Source organism: Cynara cardunculus, unplaced genomic scaffold (assembly GCF_001531365.2).
Source record: "Cynara cardunculus var. scolymus isolate 2C unplaced genomic scaffold, CcrdV1 Un_Scaffold_1715, whole genome shotgun sequence".
Classification (NCBI taxonomy): Eukaryota; Viridiplantae; Streptophyta; class Magnoliopsida; order Asterales; family Asteraceae; genus Cynara; species Cynara cardunculus.
In genome coordinates, this window is record NW_020200851.1 from 89,181 (window position 1) to 100,331 (window position 11,151).

Below are 11,151 nucleotides of genomic sequence, written 5' to 3' on the forward strand. Positions count from 1 at the left end.
CCACCTTAGATTATATAATCTTATATTGATAATATATGTTTATTAGTTTATAGGTCTAAATGGCACTTCTTAACATTCATAGACAAGAGACTATGAATTTGGGAGGAAGRGAGTAAAGTCATYMATAGAATACATATKTTACAMGCAAGATTCACCTTAACTTCGGAGCGAAGTGATACAACTTCTTCATTTACTCCATCTTTAGCTTTTTTTSCCTCTTTAAGTGCAGCCTGTCATAGTAGAAGTATTGATGTCTTCTAAATAAATCAATAGTGAGAAGTAAATATATTCAACTGTTGGAAGGGAGTGACTTTTAGCTTAGAAAGGCATGGAAACTCAACTCTTCCAGAACATAAAATGAGGAAATAGAGATACTGAATAAGAGTCATTTAACAATTTAAGCAACCTCTCTTTGGCGCAATGCAGCTTCCTTCCTACAACACATTGGAAATTCACAAATTATGGCATGAAAGAGATTTCAGATCGCAAGAAAATAAAACAAATAACCAAAGGGCCATCAACCCAGCGATATCCAGCAACTCAACCTTCCTAGAGGTCAAGAGTTCCAACCTCACGAAAGGTTAGGAGTGTGTGAGTTTTATTTGCCGTAAATAAATAATATATACGTCAAAAAAATGAAAAAAATTAGAAGAGACTGTCATAGCTAAATAAWTGCATCTTGGTAGGAGACATATTTGTTCACTAAAATTAACCTGCTCAACAATTTTGCTTCCAAAGATATTCCTTCACCGAGAGCAGCCACCTAAATAATCAGTTAAATATTAAGAATGGGTAGTTATGGAAGAAAATTTTGGCTGGAACACACAGCTAACAAGGGCATAAACTCAACACATTTTCAGCATAATCCAAATCACAAAAATTATATAATGCATCGAGTTCATGCTAGTGGATGCTGATCAGAAACAAAAGAAGAAGAAAAATAATAATAGGCAAGTGAATAGAAAACAACAATAAAGGGAGAAAGAATATAAATTTGGCTGAAGAAGTTGTATCAGCCAAAGCAGATGAGAGGCATAAATCCTACTAAGTGTGCTAATAAGTTAAAAGAAGATATACACCTACACAAGTACACATGTCAAACATACTGAAATAATTATAGCATGCGCATGTCAGGAAAAAAATGGTGCTGTTTTATGTTTTCCTTCTCTTCAGTTGTAAGTGCCTTCTAGATTCCAATGTACGATAGAAAATGAGAAGGATATGACCTGCTTCTCAAGCTCCTTAACCCTCGTCTCTGCATCCTGACAACTTTCTTCAGCAAACCTGAGCTGCCCGATTGAAATCGAGACCATATAAACCAAGGGTACCACAGTAGGCATGTGACAGATAGAATCAGGGAAAATATATAAATTACGAACCGACCTTCTCAAGGACATTCTCATTCTCTTCTTGTAGCATATCAAGCTGATGAAATGGCAGAAGTTAACAATAAATATAATCAGTTGTAATATCATCTTTTTACATATCTGATATAGAACACTATAAACATATATGCAGCTTAAGAAAGAGAAACTAATGAAAAAATAATTTTGTATTGCATACTTCATCATGAAGTGCAGAAGCCTCTCGCCCATCTCCTGTGCTTTTCAAGTTAATTTCACCAATTTCCAACTGGAATCTGCAATTTTAGTTTAAGATAGTCTTTAAGCACACAAACGGGCCATAAAATTGCTGCTATCCTAGGATATATTGAACAGACAGAACAAACTAAAAAAAATACACACATTGGCTGTTGAAATCTGCTCGATGAAATATTAAGTAAATCTTAGTTGTCACCTGAGAGAAGATTAGATGCAAAGGAAAGGGTTAGAATTTTTTTTTCTCTTTTACCTTTTGTCTTTTTGCTTCTTGGTAGGAGGATCAATAGGAGGTATAGTCATTGGGGTCCTCAAAGATGTTTTGCTTGGTGGTACCAATGGCAGCATGCTATTTGATTTTGATGACCTTCCAGTCAATGGTGTTGAAAGAGGTGGCTGACTTTCCTCTACACTGTTCCTAGCTAGCTAACAAAACAAAACATATAGCATTCAGCTTGGCTTTAATAAGTAAAGAGAAAAACTAAAATTATAATTAGTATATACATTATCATCAAGTGAAAAAAAAAGGTGAATGCGTAGTTGGGCATTGATAAATAGAGTATAATCAAGACAACCCTTGGTGTTGCTCAAATTCCCAAGGTTCAGGTCTATGAAATTGCCATTTGCCAGGGCTTCCACCTTTTCGACAGTTAGATGGCAGTATATTTCTTTATGAAGACTGTGTGTTGGTCATAAAAAACTGTAATATAGCTTTCACTTTTTTATCGAATTTAGAACTTCATAGGACTGACACCCTGATGTAGCTGCTCTAGTTCAAAGAGACCACAGAGCCAAATTGGTCAGCTAGAGAGCTATCTTATGCCGGAATAACATCCATTTGGTGCTGAAAGGATCATCCTTCAATTTGATGCAAGTTACAGACTTCAGTTGGCACCTACTATGGATGCTTATCTAGKTGTTGAATTTGTCTTTCACTCTTTCTATAGTCTGTTTCCACACAAGGTGAGTAAGTTCAAAGGCTMCCTCGTATKRATATTTTTTTATGCAGAAGGATAACATGCAAGATSTGCATAGAGTTCTTGTAACTTAAGCTCTCTAACCGACTGCAGAATGCAGAAGTTCTTGTCAYGTAATTGGTAAATGGTTGAAAATCTATACAAGAAACTGAGTGTTGTGCATGTGGTGTTCAAATATGTGCCTCCAACACACCCCCTTTTAGACTTCCATATATTTTACACCCCCTTACATGAATATATTTTTGTACAAGAGACTCCAGCATTTTATGTATTCCTTTGGTCCAATTGTCAACCACAATGGATTCACCCCGTCTACATAACTATAGGCAGCCACATAAAATCAATTCACTCTCAGAGTTGGCATATATCACAATTTAGAAGGCATTTTCTGTTCCAAGGAGTCTTCCAATTAAGAAGTTAGAGTCTTGGATAAGGACCTACAGCTTATGCTCCTAATTTGTTGAATACCACTTTCAGCAGTGATGTGGTCCAACGTAAAATTGACCAAGTAGGCATGGTTCCTTGAGGCAATATTTTGAGCTCTAGGAGAATAAAATACCAATTTCCAGTACGTGAAAGAATTTAGTGAATTTAAAAGATGGAGTTTTTCCGGTCACCATCGGCCATTATTAACTTAAAGATCTCACGTCATTTGTTTTCCGTGACACAGTTTGGCTACAAGTTTAGTGGCACGTAAAGAGCATAGATTGTTAAAGCTCGCTAATCAAGCCTGTAACAAAAAGATGCAGTTGAGTCAACAGAAACCAAAATGGGTGAAATGAAGTTTAAAAACATGAAAAAGTCAAGTGAGGTTACCGTAGGTGAAGGAGATCCAGTGATCTTATAATTGTTAGTAGCATATGGAATGGAAGGTCTGGTAGCATCGGTAGTTGCAACTTTGTTAGCATTAACGGGAGGCCTCCTGTTTATGGAGGGAGGAGCAAATCGGAAGTCAAGATCATCGTCATCGTCATCGTCGTCATCGTCGGCATCAATGTCGGTGGCACGAGAAGCCATGACCTGGGCTAGACGCTGAGCGGCGGCTTTGGCGGCGACGTTTTGAGTGCGCTTGATGTTGGAAATGCCAGTGGTGGAGGATGAACGGGAGTGGTGATAGCGTGCCGGAGATGAAGAAGCGGGGGCGATGGTGCTAGATTCGCTACTCCATTTGCGCGGGTAAACAGGACTTGCAGTCCGCCTCTGGTCCATGAGTGCAGCAGCAAGAGATCTCCGTTGAAGCAGAGAGAGAGAGAGAGAGAGAGAGAAGTGATTAACATTTGAGAAATGCATACATACCATCTTTCCTTTATTGTCCATCCCTCTAACGAGATGTGTGCAATCTAAGATTCATAATTTATGATGCAAATACAAAATAGACTTGTTAATTACGTAGGTTTTTATTAATAATAATTGCAGATTACAGAAAAAGGATAAAGAGTAAAAATGAAGGTAAATTGTGTTTTCAAGTTCCAATAACACCACCTTCTGTTCTATTTTTTTCACAAATACTTTCTTCAAATTATTATTGTGTTTCCTCAGTTGACTTTTCTTATTTCCATGTGGAATGGAATACAAATATCAAAGTTATAACATGCTTGCTTATGGATATTTTGTGCAGTCCATAGTTTGTTTTTTATTGTATCTGAGGCCATTTTAATAAATAACCAAATAAGGACATATTGATAATTTTCCATCGACCAATGTAGTTGTAATTCAGCTAATAATGAGATTAAACGATTTTGATCAAGAAAAAGACCACCAACTACATCCATACAAACACTTTCTTGTTTTCATGTATACCACCATGCCCAGATACATCATATTTCAACTACCCAACTTCAGAGGGTAAACGGTGTCAAAAACAACTCTACCAAAAACGTTCCTAACTTCCTGCAATCGACCTATTGCCAAGGAATCATAGTCAATTTCACTTCCTTCTTTTGGTATCAACCTCCGATTCTTCACCCTCTTAACACACTCAAACATAGAGCATACCTTTAGTGATAGAGACCATGAAATGAAAACCTGAGACACAGGAAACCAACTTTTTTATTAGTTCTTGTTAAATTGGCAACATCATCACCTAATTTAAGACAACAGGAGTTCTCACCAGATCCGACTGTGGGGCTTGGGGGTACTTGATCAGGGCCTGGGAAACATAATGCTCATCTGTCAGCCTCCGCAATGCAGCTTTTACAGAAGCTGCAAGTTTTATAACCTCATCCACTAATGCATCTTTTGAATAACAAATAGGTTCTGATATTTCATGGAAGCTCATGTCATGAGGCTGTGAGATCTCCCTTGCAATATCTACTGCTTCAGACAATGATCCACCACTGTGAACAGCAATGCTAAACGCAGCAATCACCAAAACGTCCCGAGGTTGGTCTACCAATGCTTCATGAAATGCTAGGATACTAACCCTGTAAAAATCAAATTGTTTTTATCCCCAATACAACTGTAGAAGCAACCAATAAAATTGAAAAAAAATATCAAGTTCAACAGTGATGTGACGGCATGAATAAAGTAGAATATGGCCGCAGAATGCTGCTACATGTTATTAGATTATAAAGATGAAGTATAATGGAATTCATTAAACATTCAATCTACGAATTTAATACATATGGGTAAAGAGATTCAATGCCAAATGTTTCTTACCACAGGCAAGAGTGGCACGGACGATCAGGTGCTAGAAGTTTATCCAAGCTAGCAAACAAAGACTGCAAAACAGCAACACCAGTAGTAGGGTACACATGTTATGCAACCATACTGCTTGACTTAGAAAATCCTATTGATCTCATCTGAGTATCAATCTTTCCACAGTCCGGTAGAAGATGGAGGAAAAAGATAATAGCTGAATGTAGACAAAAAACCACATACGCAACTTCACCAGGACTTGATATAACTTTTGTCACATTTGGATGTAGTTTAGAAATTTAAAAAGAAAAGAAAAAGAAATTCTGTATGCAAGGCAAGTCTTTATACGCAGCATTTCACTTGTATTTTGCTACGAGGCTACTTCATAGCAGTCAAATTGTCAGTACCTATGACACCTCCAATTTAATAACCTAGGGTTGACCAAACATGATCTTCACAAACATACACTAGTGCACTATAAAGTAGCAGTTAGAGGAATCAACGCCTTAAACTAACCAGAAGCATGTTAGATCTCTTATCACGTCTGCGGAATCCATGTGAAACAAGGTAAGATGCCTGCATGAAGCCAATATCATATTATTCCAATGATTTCTAACAATACATAATGTAACTTTCTAGTGGGCAAAGGGAACCCCCATACTTGGACGGGTAGAAGAATCTCAAGGAGTCCAAATTTCCAGAGTAACCTTAGTGAAGCCTCTGCAGATCCATATGCCAGCATATAATTCATTTCCATGTGTATCCGACCCTACAGCAACCATAATGGATGCTAATGTGATAGAGCTAAAGGCTGAATAATATGACAAATACAAAATGGTATACCTTATCAAGCCTTAGCAACGAATTGGACAATTCTTTTACAAAATGAGAGGTTTCTCTGGATAATCGAAATCCTAAACGAGCAGCGATTCTAATCCCACGCAGAATGCGAGCTATATAATGTGTAAAAGAGTCAAATGTGGTAATTACATAGAGCAACTACATATTAGGGCATTTATGTTTCACTCAACAAATTACTTGTAAACCAGGTAAGAACAGAGGATTGAAGCTACAAAACATACCACAATCTTCCACAAAAGAAGTGTTTGCGGGGATTATACAGCGAACCTATATACAACCAACAAAATAAGTAAAATGACTGAAATGAATATGATCATGGTATTTGTTGGAACTTAAACTGAAAGAATTAATGCACACTTTAGCTCTTTGGATGTCTTCCATTCCACCAATATAATCATACACGATCTTTGAAAACGGGTCAAACATCAACCTATAGTATTGACATATCTGGTTCAGAGTTATACAGGCTTTATTAAAGAAACTGTGGTTTCACAATTGCAAATGCTTATGTGCTAGGGTAAATATGTACCCATTGATTGTAAAATCCCTTTGCATACAATTTCTCCATCGAATATAATCACATTCATTACAACCAGAAGGTTTTCGCAAGACAGGTTTTGACTTCCTCCCAAACTTCCTTCCAGTTGTGCTGAAACTTGAAACCTGCCCCAGATTAGATACGCATAACCCAGTTATCAATCTTATATACATAATTTGCTCAGATCCAAAATTTTCAATGCACGTTATGCTCTTCCACTACATGAAAACAGTGTACCAACCTCCACAATGGCATCATCCACATGTACATGGCATATAGGAAATCGCCTTCCAACTATTTCACAGCGAGGAAATGCTCCCATAACCTGCAGAGAGTCCCAAGAATGTTCAATATGCTAAGCTATGAATGTGAAGATTCCAATGTTACAAATTATCTGGGTAACCACTAAATGGGGAAACTTTACTGCAGAGTCTTATGTCCAACCCCTCCATAAAGTAACTTATGAGTTCTAGCATCCGCCAGGTGCATTAACTACACCATGCAACCCATTGGCAACAGGAACAAGTGACAATCATCAGAACTAGCATCAAACTAATTAGTAAATTGTTTGCTCATATGATCAGAAGATCACAAATCACCATTTTCACTTGTGAGAAGTTACCCATTATATAGTGCACTCAGGAAATAATTCCTTAAGCAGCAAATTACTGATTGAGTTCAAACACCAGTCACAGTTTTGGCCCCAGGTTCATAGCAAAAACATGCAAACTTGAAATGCCTTCAGAAAGGCCATAACAAATTTTATATTTGCCAACCACATAAAGAGTTTTACATGGTTGTTATTGGTTATTACAAAAATCTGTAAACAGTATAAACGATTAAACTGGGGGTATCCACTTCAAGCAAATGCAGATATACCCATATATTTGTATCTGGTAAGTATTCCATATAACATAAATAAATACGTAACTAATAAGACGCGAATGTCACTGAATATGATCGAAGTTATAAAAAGAATTAGTCCATAGTCACTGTTAAGTTGACTGTCTTCTGGCAATTGAACAAAAATTTATGTTCTTTAATCATCAATGAACAATTATAATATATCATTCATTTCATGCTTATATACAAGAGGTAGTCATCTAATATTCAAACATCAGCAATCATCAAAGTTTGTAATTGATAGTAACAAAATAATTTTTGAAATACTATGGTATCCACACCTTCGATCCACTCCACGAGTACATGGGTAGCACCCAGTCCACATGTACCAACATAGCCACGACTGATTGCGAGCAGCCAAAAGTCTCTATAGTACTTCACAGTTCTAAGGTGATCAAAATAAAATATGAAATGGAAGGATCGGGGTACCCAAACATGGAAGACGGGATGACCTCTAAAGTTAACGATGAAATCTATAGATGAAATTCCGTGGGCAAGAGGGACTAAAAATAGACTTTGAGGGAGCCTAACATGGGCTGTCTAGATGAAAAATAATCCCCTGATAAAGATCACAAGAGAGAACCTCTTTTGATCAACTGAAGCATAATCACATGTAGCAATATCCATCACATGATACAAACCCCTAACGTTTGTGCTTCAAATGCTAGAGAAGAGTGTCGTCCAACAGAAACTTAATGATATTTACACTAAAAATCCCTGCAATAGATCTTTAGCTTTGAAAGTATCTCAACATGTTGCTTGTTATGCTACCAGTACAGTTTCAACATGGGTACTCAAATGGCCATTGGAAGATGAAAATCATGAGGAAAGCAGGATGTAAGAGACCAAAAGCAACTCATGTGATTCGAATCTCGTACAAAAGCTTTCCAACAAATTGTTGAACATGTTTCATGAATGACATGAGAGAATTAGAGCCAAAAAAAATAGTTAAGATTGAACATTACAAATGACAGATTTTATTATGCCTGTGGGCATATCAATTACACCAACTTATAAAAGACCATGATGAAGCAGAGAAATGAATTAGTTGGAAACCGGAACCTCTTTAAGTTCAGCAGATGTCAAGATATCAAAATCTTTAGGAGTTCTCTCTAATACAAGGTCCCTTACACACCCTCCAACAAGGTATACCTCATACCCTGCAATGAAAAGAAGTATCCAACGTTAAGTAGACATATACAAATGATATATGTGTAATGTTGACGTGTTAACAACTGAAGTTGCCAATAATGATGCATTCTGGTAGTTTCAAACAGTTAATACTCCCCAAAAATCAACATCCATCTCCATTGGGTTAGGAAAGTATGTAACCCCATTTTAATGGTTTATTTGATATAAATCTCCTCTCATGCAAGGGACATTAAAGTGAAGGAAATTGAAACAGAACAAATAATCCACAAAGCCTAACAAGTCTGCCTTAAGTAATGAATTAAAATGTTGCTAATAACAAAATTTCTTTTAACGGGTTAGGGCAAGGGATCAAAGGCGTTACAAAAGGGACCGAAGGCATTATGTATGTAAACAATAGGGATGAAGAGTGTACAAAAATTTATATGTCCTTAAATGCTTTTAACAAAACTATTGCGGTTTACTACGACCACTTTACATGCTTTCATCTTAAAACAATGAATACACCGTGCTCCCAAGTAACACCCCCCCCCTCTTCTTTTCTACACATCTTGGTTTCTTATCATATGCACGTATATGATGGTTAAAAACTATAAGTCCTCCAGCCAAGTCAAAATTCATCATTAGCTATAGCTATTGCATTGGGAAGTAGGAACAATGAACTCATTGTCCCAAATAGTAGTTTTAGCCAGTAGCCACCCACACAAGCTTCACTTGACTATTCAGCATCAATTACTGATAACAGTGAAGTCTATAAAAGATTGCCAGAAAAAGGAACTAGAACTTTCAGCCCGATCAATTAGTTCATGACTGAGCCCGACTAACTTCAAGGCATTTAAAGTACTATAAATCACTGCATATAATCAATGTTGTGTTTATACGAAGTCAGATTGTCTTTAACTGGCTTCTACAAAAGAAATGAAGCACATAAGAACATATAATGTACCCTTTTTCCTAAGCACATTCAAAACAAACTTTGCGGGCTTTGTGATCTTTGAAGTCTTGATTCCAAGTTCTTTGGAACACGATTTTTTCCATTGATGTGGCTTGCAATCATCATTGCCACCTATCATCACACAGATAAAACCTCGGATAAATGAAAAACTATGATCCAGAACCTTGCTAATTCTTTGGGGATGACAAAGAGAAAGCATTCACCTTTTACATTTCTAGCAGTTGAAATCTGAAAATCTTCGTTACGGACACTTACTGATTCAACCAGTGACCCAATAGCTGCCACAGGACAGCTCCGCCTTGCCTATGATTCAAGCAAAGTCGAAAGAAATTATTCGAACTGGTTAGTTTAAATGCTTTAAAACATACATACTAATATATAACTCCATCAGTCAGTTCCATAATTAGAGATGAAAAAGGAAAAAGGAAAAAGGAAAAGGAAGAAAAAACACGTTCCATATCGATGTCTGTTTTTAAGAAAATGCCATATCATATAGTCAAAAAAAATGCCCCAATATATCCCAAGGTTGCGACTTACGACAATATATTTGCATGTTCCCAAAAGACGTACACTTTACTTCCGATATCAATATTTGAATTAGATTGCAAGCTCCTCACAAATCTCTAGATTCGGACTCAAATTGCGGTAGGGAGCAATGCGAGAGAAAGGATACCTTGTGAAGACGGTTGATGAGAGGGAGATGGAAAGATAGTTGGCTTCTACAAGCAAAACCTTGAGAAACTGAGATTGCCATGTAAAGAACTAACTTTTCAGCATACCAATTATGCAATTGAACAATAAGAGCGCAATGGTTAATGCTAGGGTTCCAAAATGAATAAAGCGATGAAAAAAATCTGAATACGATGAAGATAAATGTTTTTGGGCCAAGATGCTTCAGGAATAATAACCGGGAACCTGACGTTTAAAAATAGAGAAATTATACTTTTAACTCCAAAATTAAAAAATTTAACAAAATAGTCTTGGATTATCCTGATGCGACCTATATGCAAATACAAAAAAGTTTTAATTTCAAAAATAAATAAATAAAATATATTGATGGGTCCCACTTTTAGAAGGACTTATTTGTAAACGAAGGATTTGTTTGGCAGTTGCTGAATGATTTTGTACAAAATAATTAAATTGTCATATTGATTAAGAAGCTTTCATGATATAGTGCAAAATGAAGTATAATTATTTGGTAATTGTTTACAATGAAATCATGACACTTAATGGTTAAGGAAAGCTTCAGGATACAAAATTATTCAAAGGATTTTAGAATCATTAAGAGACAGACATTTTTTTTGACAAACAAGATTCATCTCTTAATGGAACTATTAAGAGGTAAACAAACAACCCCAAAGTCTTGATTTAATTTTTTTAGAAATTTAACTTTTTTTTTTAAATTATTATTTTTTCAAAATTTAATTTTCTTTCACAAAAAAATTTTAGATTCGATTTTTTTTTTAATATTTTATTTTATAAATTTAATTTGTATTTTAAATTTACTTTTTTTAACATTGTAATTTAAAATAT

At 36.0% G+C, this 11,151-nt stretch overlaps 2 protein-coding genes across 3 annotated transcripts in view; both read right to left on the reverse strand.

The window, feature by feature from the left end:
• The window catches only part of LOC112502654 (coiled-coil domain-containing protein SCD2-like), an 8,918-nt gene extending 5,130 nt beyond the window's left edge, over nucleotides 1-3,788 (reverse strand). Inside the window, exons 1-8 of the mRNA XM_025106625.1 lie at nucleotides 3,392-3,788; nucleotides 1,852-2,024; nucleotides 1,564-1,639; nucleotides 1,384-1,425; nucleotides 1,227-1,289; nucleotides 714-763; nucleotides 407-434; nucleotides 156-230 (exon numbers count right to left, since the gene is read on the reverse strand). Coding sequence (XP_024962393.1) covers nucleotides 156-230; nucleotides 407-434; nucleotides 714-763; nucleotides 1,227-1,289; nucleotides 1,384-1,425; nucleotides 1,564-1,639; nucleotides 1,852-2,024; nucleotides 3,392-3,784 — 900 coding nt within the window. The 5' untranslated portion in view covers nucleotides 3,785-3,788. The remainder of the gene's footprint in view (nucleotides 1-155; nucleotides 231-406; nucleotides 435-713; nucleotides 764-1,226; nucleotides 1,290-1,383; nucleotides 1,426-1,563; nucleotides 1,640-1,851; nucleotides 2,025-3,391) is intronic.
• A 482-nt stretch (nucleotides 3,789-4,270) lies between these two features.
• On the reverse strand, nucleotides 4,271-10,508 carry LOC112502658 (CCA-adding enzyme-like). Of its 2 annotated transcripts, XM_025106629.1 has the most exons (15): nucleotides 10,292-10,508; nucleotides 9,822-9,921; nucleotides 9,610-9,729; nucleotides 8,577-8,674; nucleotides 6,853-6,936; nucleotides 6,603-6,736; nucleotides 6,431-6,503; nucleotides 6,295-6,340; nucleotides 6,056-6,165; nucleotides 5,874-5,981; nucleotides 5,729-5,788; nucleotides 5,234-5,295; nucleotides 4,686-4,998; nucleotides 4,571-4,600; nucleotides 4,271-4,476 (listed from the first exon to the last, which is right to left on the reverse strand). In XM_025106629.1, exons 1-15 carry the CDS (start codon nucleotides 10,370-10,372, stop codon nucleotides 4,414-4,416), a joined length of 1,482 nt encoding a protein of 493 aa, XP_024962397.1. In that variant the 5' UTR covers nucleotides 10,373-10,508; the 3' UTR covers nucleotides 4,271-4,413. The 2 variants fall into 2 exon arrangements, with proteins under 2 accessions (XP_024962397.1, XP_024962396.1); XM_025106628.1 differs by having other exon boundaries at nucleotides 4,271-4,600.
• Nucleotides 10,509-11,151: the final 643 nt, after the last annotated feature.

What these genes read in the sequence shown, in the direction of transcription:
- LOC112502658 (XM_025106628.1), bottom strand. Translation starts at nt 10,372, where the DNA reads ATGGCAATCTCAGTTTCTCAAGGTTTTGCTTGTAGAAGCCAACTATCT. An exon ending in AACTGCTAGAAATGTAAAAG is followed by an intron (nt 9,730 to 9,821) that starts GTGAATGCTTTC and finishes GTGTGATGATAG; the next exon opens with GTGGCAATGATGATTGCAAG. An exon ending in TTCTTTTGTGGAAGATTGTG is followed by an intron (nt 6,166 to 6,294) that starts GTATGTTTTGTA and finishes CACATTATATAG; the next exon opens with CTCGCATTCTGCGTGGGATT.